This window comes from Neoarius graeffei, chromosome 11 (assembly GCF_027579695.1).
Source record: "Neoarius graeffei isolate fNeoGra1 chromosome 11, fNeoGra1.pri, whole genome shotgun sequence".
Taxonomy (NCBI): Eukaryota; Metazoa; Chordata; class Actinopteri; order Siluriformes; family Ariidae; genus Neoarius; species Neoarius graeffei.
The window spans coordinates 14,047,421-14,066,068 of NC_083579.1; the positions used below are offsets into that span (position 1 = coordinate 14,047,421).

General features: G+C 46.5%; 1 protein-coding gene across 6 annotated transcripts in view; it reads left to right on the forward strand.

Moving 5' to 3' along the window:
• The window catches only part of LOC132894120 (zinc finger protein 883-like), a 109,889-nt gene that overhangs the window by 59,894 nt on the left and 31,347 nt on the right, over window positions 1-18,648 (forward strand). The window contains exons 1-5 of one of the 6 annotated variants that reach the window (XM_060933449.1): window positions 8,615-8,740; window positions 9,761-14,290; window positions 14,642-14,866; window positions 15,627-15,694; window positions 16,126-16,288. The exons of 1 other annotated variant lie outside the window; for it this stretch is intronic. In XM_060933449.1, the coding sequence (XP_060789432.1) occupies window positions 15,632-15,694; window positions 16,126-16,288 (226 nt within the window). In that variant the 5' untranslated portion in view covers window positions 8,615-8,740; window positions 9,761-14,290; window positions 14,642-14,866; window positions 15,627-15,631. Of the gene's footprint in view, window positions 1-8,614; window positions 14,291-14,641; window positions 14,867-15,626; window positions 15,695-16,125; window positions 16,289-18,648 lie in introns of those variants that run through there. 4 more of the 6 variants (XM_060933450.1, XM_060933454.1, XM_060933451.1 and 1 more) reach the window with 4 other exon arrangements.

The window sequence follows — 18,648 nt, forward strand, 5'->3', positions numbered from 1 at the left end:
AGGGTCGCAGTCAAGCTGGAGCCTATCCCAGCTGACTATGGGCGAAAGGCGGGGTACACCCTGGACAAGTCGCCAGGTCATCACAGGGCTGACATAGACACAGACAACCATTCACACTCACAATCACACCTACGGTCAATTTAGAGTCACCAGTTAACCTAACCTGCATGTCTTTGGACTGTGGGGGAAACCGGAGCACCCGGAGGAAACCCACGCGGACACGGGGAGAACATGCAAACTCCGCACAGAAAGGCCCTCGCCGGCCACGGGGCTCGAACCCGGACCTTCTTGCTGTGAGGCGACAGCGCTAACCACTACACCACCTTGCCGCCCGAGGGAGAATCAATACAATCAAAATGAACTTACTGCCAAAATTTTTATATGTATTTCAGTGTATTCCAGTTTTTTTAACCAAAACATTTTTTTTGTCCATAGATAAATTAATATCTGGATTTATTTGGAATGGTAAAAACCCTCAAATACGCAAGAGTATCTTACAGCGACATCGCCTACACGGCGGACTAGCCCTCCCTAATTTTCAGTTTTATTATTGGGCTGCTAACTTTAGGATTATGTTGTATTGGAAAGAACCTTTAATCCATGATGCAACTCTGAAATGGTTACAACTGGAAAACCTATCTTGCGACCTCACTTCCTTGTATGCCCTGCTCTGCTCAAAACTTCCATTATCTGAACCTTTGTCAAGGTACACTTTAAATCCGATCGTGAAGCATTCTCTTAAAATATGGATACAGTTTAGACGATCCTTCTTACATAATGACTTTTCTATTTATGCTCCCATAGTGAAAAATCATATGCTCACACCATCAATTATAGATGGAGCTTTTGATGTCTGGGTCAGAGGAGGGATATCCACAGTAAGGGATCTAGTTATCGATAATACTTTCACGTCCTTTGACCAGATAATGCTGAAGTTTAACATTCCCAGCTCTCATTTTTTTTCGGTTCCTGCAGCTCCATAATTTTATTTCCGCATCCTTTACTTGTTTTCCAACAATCCCACCCAGCTGTCTTTTGGACTCCATTCTGAGACTCGTGCCATGTTCTAAAGGGATAATTGGGGTGGTATATTCCTGGTTAAACTCACATAATTTGGAACCTTTGACTCTGTTAAAGAATCAGTGGGAGGAAGGTTTAGGTGTTTGGATTGCGGAAGAAGTTTGGAAGACAGTTCTAGATAGGATACATTCCTCTTCGATTTGTTCACAACATAGAATCATCCAGTTTAAGGTTTTTCATCGTCTGCACTGGTCTAAAGTAAAGCTAGCCAAGTTTACTCCTAATATTGACTGACCCCTTATGCTATCGATGCAGGCAAACAACAACCACCTTCTCACATATCTTTTAGTTTTGTCCAAAGCTAAATAATTTCTGGCAATTAATATTTAAAACCTTCTCAAATGTTTTAAAAGTATACATAGAACCTTCTGCCATTATTGCAATATTTGGAGCAACTCCACAGGATATAAATTTTAATCGGCAGGCGAAAAGTATGATCGCTTTTTCAACTCTCTTCGCTAGACAACTTGTATTGTTTAAATGGAAGGAAACGCTCCCTCCCACCTTTAGTCTATGGGTTAAAGATCTTATGCACCATTTGGCATTGGAGAAAATTTGCTACACCACAAGAGGGTGTGCTCAGAAATGTTATGCTATATGGCAGCCATTTTTGACTTACATAGAGAGGGTTGACACCGCTGTCGTGGCTTTCTAGTGCTGACCCAATAACACGTATAGCTTACTTGTTGGCAACTTATTTTTAAGTTTTACCTGATTGTATTTCTCTCTTTTCTTACCACCACTCATTATTTATATATTTACTTGTTTCTTCATTTACTTTCTTTAATCCTATTGAATCCATGTAATATGTGTATTTCATTTGATGTACTCCGTGTGTGTGTGTGTGTGTCTGAGTCTCTCTCTCTCTCTCTCTCTCTCTCTATATATATATATATATATATATATGTATATATATATGAGAGAGAGAGAGAAGAGACCCTGATGTGGGTGGAGCACAGAAGCATGGCAGGCAGTTGTTTGCTTCTTAACTATTTTCTTTATTTTGGCTTTTCAGCACAAAAGACTCAAACTCTAACTCTCTCTCTCTCTCTCTCTCTCTCTTTCTCACACACACACACACACACACACACACACACACACACACACAGGCTATTATCAAGCCCTCGGCGCCGATCTCCCCTTCTCACTCTTCTTTTATATGGCACAGTCACTGGAAGAGACACACAAACACGTTAATTGACAACAGGTGTAGCGATATGACCACTAACCTTCCCTGACTTCGCCCTCCATTCACAGACTGACACTCGGCCACACCCCTGCTACCACATACCCCGACTGCCCAACTCAGGCTGGGGAGCTGTCCGGCCTACAGCGGACTCCCCCCTTGATGGGACAGGAAGTCAGCCACCACCATCTGCACCCCTGGCCTGTGGAATTTAAATGGCTGGAGGGCAAGATACCAACGGGTGATCTGCGCGTTGGCATCCTTCATCCGGTGGAGCCACTGGAGGGGCGCATGGTCTGATCAGAGGGTAAAAGGGTGTTCCAGTAGGTAGTACCGGAGGGCGAGGACCACCTACTTGATGGCTAGGCACTCTTTCTCTATCATGCTGTACCTGCCTTCCCACATTGACAGCTTCCGGCTAATGTACAGCAGAGGACGCTCCTCACCCTCCACCTTCTGGGACAGTACGGCCCCCAGCCCTCTGTCCAATGCGTCCGTCTGTAAAATAAAGGGGAGCGAAAAGTCAGGGGAGTGTAATAGTGGCCCCCCACACAGTGCAGCCTTTACCCTAGAGAAAGCCTGTTGGCACTGCTCCGTCCACTGGACCGGATCTGGTGCTCCCTTTTTAGTAAGATCAGTCAGCAGGCTGGTGACGTCCGAATAATTAGGTATGAACCTACAATAGTAGCCAGCCAGCCCCAGGAACTGTCTCACCCCCTTTTTGGTCTTGGGCCTCGGGCAGGCCGCAATCGCTGCCGTCTTATTAATTTGGGAATGCACGTGCCCATGGCCTAAGTGGAAACCCAGATGCCGTACTTCCACCCGCCCAATTGCACACTTCTTTGGGTTACCTGTGAGACCTGCCCGCCTCAGTGACTTTTGGATGGCCCAAAGGTGTTTGAGGTGCCGCGGCCAGTCATTGCTGTAGATGATATCATCAAGATACACGGCTGCGTAGGTGGTGTGGGGGCGGAGGACCCTGTCCATAAGCCGCTGGAATGTAGCGGGTGCTCCAAACAACCCAAAAGGAAGTGTGATGAATTGGTGTAAGCCAAACGGTGTGGAAAAGGCCGTATTCTCTCGGGACAGAGGAGTCAAGGGGATCTGCCAGTATCCCTTCGTTAAATCCAGTGTCGAATAAAAGCGAGCAGTGCCTAATCAATCGAGCAGCTCGTCAATGCAAGGCGTTGGGTATGCGTCAAATTTAGACACTGCGTTGAATTTCCTATAGTCCACACAGAACCGGACCAATCCATCGGTCTTGGGGACCAGGACCACTGGGCTACTCCAGTCACTGTGGGACTCCTCGATTATGCCCATTTCAGCCACGGCCTCGAGTTCATCCCAGACCACTTTTTTTTTGTGTTCAGGCCGGCGGTAAGGGTGGCTGCATACTACCACCCCCGGGGGCATCTCAATGTGGTGTTCTATGAGGTGGGTGCAGCCGGGCAAGGGTGAAAACATGTCAGAAAATTCTTTCTGCAACTGGGCTATCTCCATGAGTTGGGCCAGGGAGAGGTGGTCTCCACAGGGGACCGGAGTGGTGGGCGATGTCAATTTTCTTTTTTGAACCTCCAGCCCCAGCTCCGCCTTCTCCAGGATTACTGACACCAATGCCACAGGGACCTCCTCATTCCAATGTTTTAATAGATTGAGGTGGTAAATTTGCAATGCCCCACCCCTGTCCATTCGCCTCACCTCATAGTGGACATCCCCGACTTGCCGTGTGACCTCAAAGGGCCCTTGCCACTTGGCAATCAATTTGGAGCTCGACGTGGGCAGTAATACGAGTACTTGTCTCCCGGTGTGAACTCTCTAAGGCGCGTGCCCCTGTCGTACAGTCTGACTTGATGTTCTTGCACCCTCGCAAATTCTCCTGAGTTAAGTGCATGAGTGCGTGGAGTTTGGCGCGCAGGTCGAGAACATATTGAATCTCATTCTTACTAGGTGAAGGTCCCTCCTCCCAGTTTTCACATAGCACATCCAAAATGCCACGCAGCTTACGCCCATATAATAATTCAAATGCTGAGAAACCTGTGGAGGCTTGTGGGACCTCCCATACTGCAAATAACAGGGGTTCAAGCCACTTATCCCAATTACGTGCATCTTCACTTATGGACTTACGAATTATATTTCTGAGAGTTCGATTAAACCATTCCACTAAGCCATCAGTTTGTGGGTGATGGACGCTGGTGCGGATAGGCTTAATCCCCAGTAACCCATACAGCTCGTGCATGACATAAATGTAGTGCCTTGGTCTGTCAGGATTTCTTTCGGAATCCCGACCCGGGAGATAAAGTGGAAGAGCGCTTCTGCAATACTGCATGCTGAGATATTGCGGAGAGGCACTGCTTCTAAGTATCGCGTTGCATAGTCCACCAGAACTAAAATAAAGCGATATTCCCGTGCTGACTGATCTAATGGCCTGATGAGATCCATTCCAATTCATTCAAAAGGGGTCTCGATTAAAGGAAGAGGGCGCAAAGCCGCTTTTGGAGTGGCCGCGGGATTTACTAATTGGCATTCGCGGCATGCCGCACACCACCGACGGATCTCTCCGCGAATCCCTGGCCAATAGAACCGGGCCATTATTTGGGATAGTGTTTTATCCTGCCCTATGTGTCTGGCCATGGGATTAAAATGAGCCGCCTGGAATATGAATTCCTGGCGGCTCTTTGGGTTTAATAACTGTGTGATCTTTTCTCCAGTTTGAGTGTCCTGCATCACTCAGTATAACCTATCCTTAATAATAGCAAAGTAGGTGAAGGCCGGCGTCACATTTGGCTGGAGAATTTGATTATTGATTACGCTCACTTGGTCAAATGCATGCCGCAGAGTCCCATCTCGTGACTGCTCTAACGGGAAATCCCCAAGGGAATCCCCGAGAGAGGGAGGAGGGGTGGGGTGTTCCTCACTCCGCGTGTCGCCCTGACGCTGTGCTGATGTAGACGGCTCTGTTACAGCTTCTCCTGCTAATGCTAGTCTGGGGTCTTCCACAGATGGATTACTGCAGGACCCACTCCTTACTATGTGCATCATTAATTCCTTAAAACCCGGCCAATCAGTCCCCAAAATCAGCGAGAGGGTGAGACGAGGGTTAACCGGCACCTTTAAACTATGCTTTTTCCCCTCGAAATAGAATGTGGACGGACACTAAAGGGTAGTTGTGAACATTCCCGTGCACACACAACACCTTGACCATTCATGCTCTCCCCAATGCCTCACCTTGCACCAGGCTTTGGTGGATTGAGTTCTGGTTACAGCTAGAATCCACCAAAGCCTGGTATGTATCCCCTTGGACACCTACCGGAATACGATACGCTCCGGCCCGATCGAGGGCGGTTTCTGGCGCGTCGGGGACCTGGACCACCACGCCCACCTCCATCGTGGAGCACTGATTTTGGAGATGTCCCGGCTCCCCACAGTGCCAGCACACCGGCCCAGGCTCTTGCTCTGCACCAGTGTTACAGACATCACTCACCTGGGGGGGGGGGGGGGGGGGGAGAAGAAGACACAGACAGGGAAGGGGAAAACAGGAGGACGCTGGGGGGGAGCCGGCCCCCGCCTTTGCAGTGGGGGAATGGGGCAAGGACGGGAAGCAGAAGGAGAGGGAAAGAGAGAGAGAAAGAGGAGAAGAGGAAACACGTCTTCCTGCCGTCGGAACTGCCACCATGTGGTCCTCTGCCAGCTCGATAGCTTGGTCCAGCGACCCCGGGCAATGACACTGGACCCACTCCGCTATTCCTTCTGGAAGTTGCACGATGAATTGCTCCAGTGTCATCAGATCGATAACTCTATCGGCGTCGTGGTCGTCTGCCCTCAGCCACCGCCGGCAGGTGTCCCGGAGTTGTTGCCTGAATGCGAACGGTCAGCCGACCTCCTCCAAGTGCAGCGAGCGGAAGCGCTGCCGCTGTTGCTCTGGGGAGCGGCCGACAAGCTGGAGGATGGCTCTTCGGAGGTCTGCGTACACGAGCCGGCTGTTGATGGGGAGCTGCAGCGTGGCAAGCTGCACCTCCCCCGTCAGCAGGGGGAGGAGGCGCGCTGTGCGCTAGTCGACCAGCCAAACGCACGCCTCCGCTGCTTGCTCAAAGAACGCGAGGAAGGATTCCGGATCATTGTGCAGACCCATCTTTGTTAGGGTGAGGTGGGGAGGTTTCTGCTCCAGTGGCGGTCATGGACCTTGCCAATGCGAGCAGGTGCCGGAACACCTGCCAGTCTTCCTGTTGGGCCAGCACCAAGGCTTCGAACCGTTGTTCTTGTTCCTTTCGGAGGGCGACCAGCACTTGGTGCTGGTTCTGCTGGGCTGTGGCAAGGGCCTGGATCAGGTCCTTGAACAGAGAGGACTCCATCGGGCTGTTCTCTTCTGCACTCCCGGGTTTCAGCACCACTGTAGAAGAGACCCTGATGTGGGTGGAGCACAGAAGCACGGCAGGCAGTTGTTTGTTTCTTAACTATTTTCTTTATTTTTGGCTTTTCAGAACAAAACACTCAAACTCTCTCTCACACACACAGGCGATTATCAAGCCCTTGGTGCTGATCTCCCCTTCTCACTCTTATTTTATAGGGCGGAGTCATTGGAAGAGACACACAAACACATGTTAATTGACAACAGGTGCAGCGATACGACCACTCACATTCCCTGACTCCACCCTCCATGCACAGACTGACGCTCGGCCATGCCCACACTACCACAAGTCAAGTCAAGTCAAGTTTATTGTCAAATATGCTATACATGCTCGACATACAGCACAGATGAAATTTCAGTCCTCTCTGACCCATGGTGCAAACAGGCAATGCAATAAATAAAAATAGAATTATTGAAAAAAACAGTATAAACACTCTAGATAAGAACTAGACATAGAGTAAACACTCATTATATATATATATATATATATATATATATATATATATATATATATATACACACACACACACACACACACAAATTGGAGCAAATAAACAGTCAAGGGCACTTGAGGTATAGCAGGTAAACATGAAATAAGCAGTATAAATAATAATAATAAACTAATCGGTGTTAAGGTGAGGTAGTACAGAATAGTGCAAAATGGTGAGGTAAAGTGAAATCTGCAGTCCGTGAATTAAGTGTGTTAATGAACATTGAGAGTATGTGTGTGTGTGTTGTGGGGGGAAACTGTGAGGGTGACATGTCAGATGCTGAAGGGGGGATGGGGTGTGTGTGAGCAGAATCTGTGGCAGAGGGGGGAGGAGGGGCAGAACAGGGGGAGGGAGTTGAGCCTCCTGACCGCCTGGTGAAAGAAACTGTCCTTGCGCCTGCTGGTTTTGGCCCGGAGACTCTGCAGTCTCCTCCCCGATGGCAGCAGACTGAAGAGGCTGTGAGATGGGTGGGTGGGGCCACCTGCAATCCTGATGGCTTTGCGGGTGAGGCGGGAGTGGTAGATATCCATTAGAGAAGGGAGAGAGACACCAATGATCCTCTCAGCTGCTCTCACGATGCGCTGCAGAGTTTTGCAGCAGGACACGGTGCAGGTGCCGTACCACACGGTGATGCAGCTGGTCAAGATGTTCTCGACGGTGCCTCTGTAGAATGTTTGCATGATGGGGGCCGGGACTCTTGCTCTCCTCAGTTTGCGGAGGAAGTACAGACACTGTTGGGCTTTTTTGGCCAGTGATGCAGTGTTGTTGCTCCAGGACAGGTCTTCAGAGATGTGCACACTCAGAAACTTGGTGCTGCTCACCCTCTCCACTGCAGCACCGTCGATAGATAGTGGAGCATGCTGGGTGTGCGCTCTCCTGAAGTCCACAACAATTTCCTTCGTCTTCTCCACGTTCAGGCGGAGATTGTTGTCCTTGCACAACATTGCCAAGCGGCTCACCTCACTCCTGTACATTGTCTCATCACCGTTGTTGATGAGACCCACCACAGTCGATATATATTCAATATGTGTATATATAATATTTTTTTACCTTTATCTTTGTATCTATCTGTGTAATTTCTGGTACAGTGGGAATGGGGCTCTGTTGGAGCAGGACGTTCGGGGGGGGGGGGGGTGTATTATACTGTGCTTAGTCAATTTGTGATTCATAGCATTTTGTATGGGATTTGGGAAAGGGGCTAATGGAGACACTGCTACGGGGGAAAATGTTTATTTACATTTTTAAAAAACAATTGGACTGGAAAGACGGCTTTAAAATGAAATGACAAGAATATAGAAAATAAACCTGTCGATTGCAGTAATGCAACATTGTGGATGCCAACTGCCGTAAAACCCCAAAGAAGAAGACAGGCGTCCTGCACCCTGAAACTCCACTCCAGTCCAGGTGGTGGCGGTAACGCGTCCAGTAAGCTGTTTCTCCAACTTCCAGAAAACATTGGAGAAGAAAAAGCCGCTGCTTGCCTGAACAACTTTAGCCCCTCGAATTTATAAAAATAAAAGCACGTTATTGTGTCTGGCTTTGAGTATTTAAAACCTTGCTCTGCTTTAAAACACTGAGGTAAGTTAAACTGAAGCTGTGTGGCCGAATCCCAAATGCATCTCCACTTCACTTTTTAAGTGAACTACATTCACTATGAAATTATGCCATGTACTCTCGATGTAGTGCACTATTTATCCACTCAGGAGAGATTTGTCGTTCGGCTAACCTGTTTAGTTGTATGTTGAAATTATTTAAATAATCTTAACTTGAAGTCCCCTATCCATCAGGCTTATTTATTTAGCTAAATTGCGCGATTCCGACTTTATTTCTCCCAATAACGGCTATATTTCTCGCAATTCTGACTTTATTTCTTGGAATTCCGACTTCATTGCTCGGAGTTCCAACTTTTTTTTATTTCTCGAAATTTCGACTTGATTTCTCGCAGATTTTTTTCAGCCAATCAGGCAGCGTCATCCCTTCTGCAGTATGTTAATCAGAAAGTTTTGCACACTGAAAATGGATGCAATCATCATCTTCTTTTGGCTGCTCCCGATTAGGGGTCGCCACAGCGGATCCTTAGTCTCCATTGTAGTGTTAGTTATTTCTAATGGAGAATGATAGATACGGAGAGACATGTCTTGAATGCACGCATGAAGCTGGACTTTAAGTGCCTTGTAAACAATTTCCCCCGCCTGACCACCAGGGGGAGCGTAACATCCTGTGTTCCATAAATGCATTAACACCACATCCCCCTTTCTAAAATCAGTAAATCTGATATCCGACCAAAGGGTTCATTAACGCCACTGTACTGTAGCAGCCTATAACAGAAGACTATAACAGAAATTAAATTCACGTGGAATCATTGAAAAGACTGTCACATGAATAATTGAATAGTAAAAATAAACCCAGAGCCAACAGAACAATAAAACCATGAACATGAGCAATGAGACATTCACTGACTAACTGAACTCAGGAGGTGGGGTGGACTACCCAGTCCTCCTACTGAGTGTGGGGTTTTATTCTGCCCTGTCAAAGTCACTCAGTCCTATTTAAGCACAAAGTCCTTCAGATACCCTGGAGGCTGTCTTTCTCTTGCAGGGTAGCGTGCCCGGGTCACAGGACTGCCCAGCGGAGCTGGGCCCTGCTCTGCCTGTGCCGGACTCTCTGGCTGAACTGGAATCTGCTCAGCCCGCGCAGGACTCCCTGGCTGATCAGTAAGTAGGTCCGGCTCTGGCGAGATGGTCTGCTCTGCTGGCGGCGCTGATGTAGTGACGAGGTGATTGCGGTTGCGGCGTAGGATACCTCTGGGAGAGTCAATGACATATGACCTTGGTGCGTTCGCCTGACTGATCACCGTCCCCTTCTCCTTTGTGTCCTTTATCCAGACGTGGTCACCTGGTGCGAGTGTGGTGAGTTGTTGAGCTCTCTGTCTTTTGTTGAAGTGACCCCTTGACCTTTGTCGCATCTTCTGCTCTTCCTCTTTGAGTTTGACTATGTCAGTCCATCCTGGGTTCAGAGATGACGGGGTGACCGGAACCGTTGTCCTGAGCTGTCGGCCCATTGACAGCTGAGCTGGGCTATGCCCGTTGGCGAGTGGGGTGGCCCTGTAAGCCAGGAGGGCCAAATAAGGGTCTTTTTCTTTCTGGAGAAGCCCTTTAACGGTCCGCACAGCCCTTTCTGCCTCTCCATTGCTCTGAGCATATCTGGGGCTGGATGTTGTGTGCGTGAACCCCCACTGTGCTGCAAACTTGGTAAAACATTCAGACGCAAACTGGGGTCCATTGTCTGTCATGACCTCAGATGGTATGCCGTGCCTGGCAAAAATAGACTTGCAATGTTCTGCTACTGCTAATGAGGTGGTTGATGTGAGTTTTGCTACTTCAATGAAACGAGAAAAGTAATCAACCACCAGTAAGTACTGATTAGCATCCCACTGAAACAAGTTGGCACCCACCTTTGCCCATGGTCTATCAGGGGACTCTGAAGTGAGCAGTGGCTCTCTGAGGTTGTCTCTTTCTTTACCACACGTGTCACAACCCTCGACGACCTTCTGAAGCTGTGTACTCAGCCCCGGCCACCAGACAGATTGTTTGGCTCTTTCCCAACACTTCGCTATGCCCTGGTGTCCTGCATGCAGTTTCTGGAGTATATCTGTTTGTAGTGCCTTGGGAATAACTAACCTACACCCTTTTAGTAGTAGGCCATCCTCCACTGTTAGTTCTTCTTCAGCCTGTGCATATGGTAGGTAAGCCGTGTCTATTTTGGATCTGTCTGGCCAGCCCTCATTACAGTACCTTTTCACTTGGCTGAGTATTTCATCACCACCTTGGCATTTCCGTATTTCTTGTAGCCTCTTCTCCGTAGCTGGGAGGGTTGACATGACCATGTTGACGTACAGGTTTATTTCCTGCTCCAGCTGCCCACTCTCTCTCAAGGGCGCCCTTGACAGCACATCTGCTGTGGCCAATTTCTTGCCAGCCACATGAGAGATGGAGTAGCAGAAAGCCATCAGTCTCATTCTGAGTCTCTGAATGCGTGGCGGGAGCTCATCCAGGCTCTTGGAGCCTAGTAGTGGGACCAGAGGCTTATGGTCCGTTTCCACATGAAACCTGATGCCCACCAGGAAGTCTGAGAACGGCTCGCACGCCCATGTGATTGCTAAAGCCTCTTTCTCAAGCTGGGCATACCTTTTTTCGGTGTCTGTGAGTGCCCTGGAGCTGTACGCCACTGGCTTGAGGTGGCCTTCCTCCTGTCTCTGCAGTAGCACCGCTCCCAGTCCAAATGATGATGCGTCGGCTGAGACGACTGTCTCTGCTTTTGAGTTGTAGAGCGCTAGCCCTGGTGGTGAGCTCAGCACCTCTTTGATGTTGTTAAATGCTCTTTGTTGTTGATGTCCCCACTGAAATGTGTTTTGCTTCTTCAACAGATCTCTGAGTGGCTGTGTCTTTTCGGCCAGATTTGGTAAGTACTTTCCTAAGTGGTTCACCATTCCGAGGAACTGTCTCACTCCACTCACATCTTCTGGCTCTTCCATGTCCGTCACTGCTCTCACTTTGTCAGGATCTGGCTGCACACCGGCTGCATCGATAATCTGTCCAAGAAATTTGTCATGTCTTTTTGAGAATGCACATTTCTCATTCCTCAGCATGACACCTGCCTCCTGCAGTCTCTCCAGCACCGCGAACAGTCGCGTGTCGTGCTGGGCTTGTGTCTCTCCATAGACAAGCACATCATCCATCTGGCACAAGACGCCGTCTAGCCCCTCCAGTATCCTGGACATTCTCTTTTGGTAGTGCTCGGGCGCAGAAGATATGCCGAAGCAGAGGCGATTAAAGCAAAACCTCCCAAAGGGAGTGAGGAATGTTGTGAAGATGGCAGATTCTTTGGCAAGGGGTATTTGCCAGAAGCCTGAGTTTGCATCTATTTTAGAGAACACTTGAGCACCCTGTAGCTGTCTGAGTGTGTGCTCAACCGAGGGGAGCATATGTCTCTCCCGCTTGACTGACTCATTCAATTTTGTCAGATCAACGCAAATGCGCACCTCATTTTTGCCTGGTTTTGGCACAGTGACCATTCCGGCGCACCAGTCTGTGGGTTGTTCCACTCTTGAGATCACCCCTATCTCCTCCATGCGTGAGAGCTCTTTCTTCACTTGAGACATGAGTGGCAGCGGGATTTGTCGTGGGGTCGATATGGAGAATGGCTTGGCGTCTGCTCTAAGCTCTATCTTATATTCTCTCTCCATCTTGCCTAGCCCTTTAAATAGCTTGGGGAACTGCTCCTTGACTCTCTCTGTGGAGTCCAGTGCCACTGTGTCTACTCTAGCCACTAGGCCAAGTGCTTGGATGGCTGGATGTCCCAACAGGCTACACTTCAGCCCTGGGACTACATACACTTCCTGTGTGGTGCTTTTATTGTCTGTCCTTATGGTAGCAGTGAACTTTCCCCTCACTGTGATGGTTGTCTGGCCTGGCCCCTGCAGCACTTTCTTTGTACTCTCTAGCCGTGGAAATTGCCCCTTTTGGAATATTTCTTCAGATAGCACGGTTACATCAGCCCCTGTGTCTATTTTGAAAACAGCTGTGTCCTCATTCACATTAAGTTTGATTAGCCAGGGCTCGCCATCTGAACTGATAGTGCCTAAGAAAGCAATCTCCTCCTCGTCTGATCCTGTTGTGTTCACTTCATTGAGGGCCCCCGATCTGCACACTTTTGCGTAATGACCTTTTTTCTGGCACAGATTACATGCTACGTCTCTACCTGGGCACCGCATCGTATGCCTTGCGTTTCTTCATCACCGTCGAGGAAAAATCGCTGTAGAAAGAGACCCTGGATCCTTTGTAGATTAAGTCACCGTCCTGGCTCACCCAGCACGCCGCTTCCATGACCCTCTGTTTGTCTCTGAACACGTGGAATCATAGCAGCAGTGACCTGGGCCTCCTGTTGGGGTCCGGTTTCGGTGTGAGGGTGCGGTGGGCTCTCTCCAGCTTTATGCGGCCGGCCTTCGTGGTCATCTTTAGGACGCGGGGTAGCCATGACTCAAAAAACTCCACCGGCTGCCCACTCTCTGTATCCTCCGCCAAGCCGACAACTCGAATGTTTAGGCGCCTACTATAGTTTTCAGCCATGTCCAAACGCTCTGTGAGGGCGCTAACCTGCTTTTCCAGCTCCACAATCCTTGGCTCTTGTGCTGCGGCGGAGTTTTCAACTGCTAGTAACCTAGCCTCTGCTTCATCTAGCCGCTTACTAGCGGCCTGGAGCTCCGTAGCATGCTTGTGGATTAGTCTCGGGCAGAGGGCTAAATTTTTCTTTAATAACTAAGTTATTAACTTGAATAATGTTGGAAGTCATTATGCTCAGGGCTTTAGCAAGGGCAGGGTCAAGCCCATCTGCAGTTACAAATTCGGCCTGGTCGCCATCTTGTGTGTTGTCGCCAGGCTCGGACAGGACATCTTTTTTTTTTGTCTTTATTTCCTCTGGTTCTTCCCATCTTGTCAAAAGACTGTGGCCAAAAGTTTTCCAAGGACCTAGCCTGTTATGTTCATAACAAAGATGGCTTATAGCGCCCGGTTGTGGTCAGGATAATGAAAAAATTAGCACCGGGTGGCACGGAGCTCTGGCAAAAGCGTCTGCTCAGCTCACCGCCATCACGTGACACCCCCCCTGCAAAATTTTCTAATAAAAATCATTTAGCTGTTTTACTTTTAATCAGGTCAATGGCTTCATGCCAGAGTTCAAGGCTAAGGATTTGTCTTTTAGAGTCACACACTCCTAGCCTTACTCCACCCCCACCACCCAAAAAAAGGAAAACTGCCACTGAGGCGACGCGCGATTGGAATGACCGACTGAAACAAAATGAACCTGAGAGATGGGTTGAATACATCCAAAGAGGCAGAGAGGCAACAAAAGTCTACAGAAAAATTGTTCTGAAGAAAAGAAGGTACATGTGGCAGCGGGGGTGTGGTCAAGCGCTGGTCTGTGACAGGGGGGCGGAGTCAGGAAGGTAAGTGGCAGGATCACTACACCTGAGAGCAATTAACCTGTGTTTGTGTCTTCCCAGTGACCGCGCCCTACTTAAGGAGGGAGAGCGAGAGCAGAGGGAGCTCTTCCCCGAACCATATGCCGAGTGTGTGTGTCTGTCTGTAATTTCATAATTGTTAAACTGAAAAGTGTAGCAATAAACGCTATATCAACCTGTACTCTGTCCTGCCGCCTTCTGTGCTCCACCCTTGTACAAGAACTGCTACAGTACATTTTTTACAAGAACCTAAATCAAAGTGTGCATTAGACATATTTTGCAAATGCATCTATTGTTTATATATTTGTCAATAAGAATGTGTATGGCAGTATAAGTGAATGAAACGAAGCATACCTGAATATTGCAATTAGTACAAGTTTCATTTTCATGTAACAGGGTTATTCATCATAATGTGTTGAAAAGTTGCCAAATACAAAGCTAACTTTTGTGTGTGTGTGCAGGCCATTGAGAGAGAACAAAGCAGGCTTTGGATGCAGGCAATGAGAGCCCGAAAAAAGCAGAGCAGCCAGAGCAACCTAGATTGACTCGAGCTGCTAAAGAGGAGCAGAGAGAGAAGTGGAGGCAGGCGGAGGCAAAGCGGTGGGTGAGCTTACATCCCCAGAAGTAACGCCGTCAGAGGGAGAAGAGAGCCCAGCGGGAAAGAGAAAAGTGAGCGAACAAAAGAGGTACCATGTATTGTCTAGTAATAATAAACTTAAATCTAGTAAGGAAAGTGGGAAGTAAATTCCACTTCGTTATAATGTTTGGTGTAAGTTATAATTTCTCAGAGCTCTCTATTTTAAGTGACACTTAAAATATAAAGCTGTAAAAGCCATTTAATCTGAATGTCATGGCCACTCCCGACATTGTTCAGCTGCTTTCTGGAAATATTAGAGAGCTCTCCCATCTATTTGTGTTTACTGGTAATGAAAAGAAAGATAATAATATTAACATAAACTTTTCTATTTAAAATATTGATTGAATGATTTTTCTTTGAATGTTCTAGTGCATGCAGTCAAAAAAAGATTTTTAAAGATCTTGATGTGAATGATTATCATAACTTTTTATAAACTGTAGACTGCCTGTAATGTAATGTAACGGAGCAGCTAAACAAACATATTCTGTTTTCAAGTGTTTCAAAAAATTTAATTGAAAAATTGCTGTTTAAATGGTTAAAGAATACCATTAAATACTTCTCATGTCATCTTACTGTTAAAGCATGGATGTTATTGCTACTACTACGACAACTACTAATAATAATAATTCCGTTATAGTTAGGTCAGTATTTTAGTTCGGCTGTAATCTGTTTATTTGTATCTTTCTTTGAGAAATTTTTAGCAATAAAACAAACCACTTGTTTGTTTCCACTAATTTTTATAGAAATGTAAAATTTATTATTATTATTATTATTATTATTATTATTATTATTATTTATCTTTGTTTAAGCTGTTATGAGTTCATCAGAAGACAGACAGCGCTCCTCCAGGAAGTCTCGGGCTCCTGATCCCTCACAGGTAAAGCTTAATGATGAATTTGTTACAAAAAACAATGTTTTGAGTTGAACAAACTGTAGTAGTCTTGCAGCTCAGGGAATGAAGAACTGGGAGACAGGCTTGACAACTCAAGGTGTGCTTTATTGTTAATTTAGAGATCACTTTTTTGTGACGTTATTTTTCTCTACTTTGCACACACACGGTGCTGGGTAGCTTAGCTCTCTCTCTTTGATGACTGACTTCTCTGTGAAAAAACACAAGATACAGAAGTAAATTGCTAGTAATCAAACACAGGTGCAACTCCTCACGCGTTACCTGCCGGTTCTACCTGATACCTCACCATCCATAGCTGATACACGATCAACCCCTCGCTGCCACACAAACCTTATAAATAGATTTATAAACTGTGTTGATGTTTTTTTGCTGAATAATTCTTATTGTTTGATCTTTAGCTGTGTGAGGACATGAAATCAGAGACATGCAAAGCGTCAGAAGTCTATGTGAAGAAAGAGGAGACACTGGAGCTGAACATCTTCAACCATGGAGACGATCTTGACAACCCACCTGAAGATCTCTCCATTAAAGTGGAAGATCCTGACAAGAAAGACTACCTCTGTAAGGCATCAGCCAACTCTGGTCCTCAGTAACACTTGACTGTTTCTTCTACCCTACACACTATCTAGTGCACTAAAAGTGCAATAGAGTACATTTAGGAGCCTCATTTTATAGTACATTTTGTAGCCTCAGTCTAAGATTATTTAGTCAACAAATTGTGACTGAATGAAATTGATATTTTTATTGATAGTGTATAATATAGTAGCAAGGAGTGAGAGAAACTAAATAATTTTTTTTCATTTCCTTAAATTACATTAGTCGTTATAGACTGAGGATGTTAACCTGAACAAAAAAGTGTGGAATAACACACGATGGGTCATGCTGTTATACAAAAAACTCTATGCCGGGTGATTTTTCAAAAAACAGCACGGCCCAAAATGTATCGTTCCCCTTGTACCATGGTGATTTGCCTATGAGTACAATTTTTAATTTATTAACGAATGACACATTGCTTATTTCTAGTTACATTTAATGTTAGAGAATGTCTGTCATTCTCTCCAGCCACTCCTGTGTTTTGTTCAGAGACCAAAAGAAATTCAGGTTGTGTGATTGAGAAACCAGAAAGCACAAACTCCTCTGTCCTGAAGACTCTCCCATCTTGGCAAACTTACTGACTAATACCTGGGTCTCCTTCCATAAATGTTAAATAAATGTGTCCTTGCGTCTTCACCACATTAGAAGATTGTAGTTTTGTTTTTGTTTTTTTTTTCTTCCGACCATTTTCTCCCCAATGTGGTCACCTGCGAGTATCCCCCCACCAGCCAGATCTCTAACCATGTGAGTGAAAGCAGACATGTGAAGCCATCAACCTCCTCTTTTCCAAATGCAGCTCAGGCTGTGTCACAGGATAGCAAAATGCACCTGGAGGAAAGTGCTATGCATTCTCTTCCCCATGTGCACAAGCTCGCAGAAGACCCCAGTTGGCTGTGATTAACAGGGGACAGAGAGTATATCCCTCAGTATACCCCTGGAATGGGATGTTCAGTTAGGACATATTGGTGTGATGGACAGGTGTCCAAACATCTGAATATGGATTTTGGGGCATCACAGTGGCACAGCTTCGGGGTCCTGGAATCAATTCTAAGCTTGGGTTGCTGTCTGTGTGAAATTTTGCAAGTTCTCCCCATTAGTGTAGGTTTCCTCTGGGTCCACTGGTTTCTTCATAAGTAAATTGGTTATGCTTAAATTGCCACTAGGTGTGAATATTTGAATTAAATATGAATCCTAGATGTGTGCCTTTTGAAAAATGTTTAGATCTAGAAATGCCAGCATCATCAGCAAGCTAAAATAGAGACGTGAGTGAGGGAGAGATAGAGATTTTTTTTTTCAATGTGTGTGCAGTTATTTGCACAAGCGGTAGTGAAGGTGAAAGCAGATGCATACCAGGAGTTGTACGAAAGACTGGAGACCAAAGAAGGAAAGACCTATACAGACTAGCTAGGCAGAGAAACAGGAAGGCGAGGGATGTACAGTTGGTAAGAGTGATGAAAAATGGAAATGTGCTGACAAAGAAAGAGTGTATTAAGAAGGTGGAATGAGGAGAATTCAAGAGAGAAAAGGTCAGATTCATTGGAGACTGCAAATCAGGAAGCAGAGTTGGTTAGTAAGGATGACCTGAGGGCAGCCATGAAAAGAATGAAGACTGGGAAAGCAGTTGGACCAGATGGTATCCCGATTGAGGCTTGGAGATGTTTGGGTGAGACGGCTGTGGAGTTCCTAACGAGGTTGTTTAATAAGATCCTAGAGAATGAGAAAATGCCAAATGAATGGAGAAAGAGTGTGCTAGTCCCAATATACAAGAATAAGGGAGATGTACAGAGCTACAGTAATTACAGAGGGAAAAAATTGATGAGCCACACCATGAAGCTATGGGAAAGAGTATTGGAGGCGAGATTGAGAAGAGAGGTAGCAATCTGTGAACAGCAGTATGGGCTTATGCCAAGGAAGAGCACGTTGGATGCAATTTTTGCTTTAAGAATGTTCATGGAGAAGTACAGAGAAGGCCAGAGAAAGCTACATTGTGTGTTTGTAGACCTGGAGAAGGCATACGATAGAGTGCCGAGAGATGAGTGGTATTGTATGAGAAAGAGTGGAGTGAATGAGAAGTATATTAGAGTGGTGCAAGACATGTATGAGAACAGTGAAACAGCAGTGAGGTGTGCGGTTGGAAAGACGGAATGGTTCAAGGTGAAGGTGGGACTCCATCAAGGATCTGCTTTGAGTCCTTTTTTGTTTGCCATCGTGATGGATAGCTTGACAGATGAAGTGAGGCAAGAGTCGCCATGGAACATGATGTTTGCGGATGATATTGTGATACGTGGTGAAAGTAGAAAAGAGGTTGAGTTGGGTTTGGAGAGATT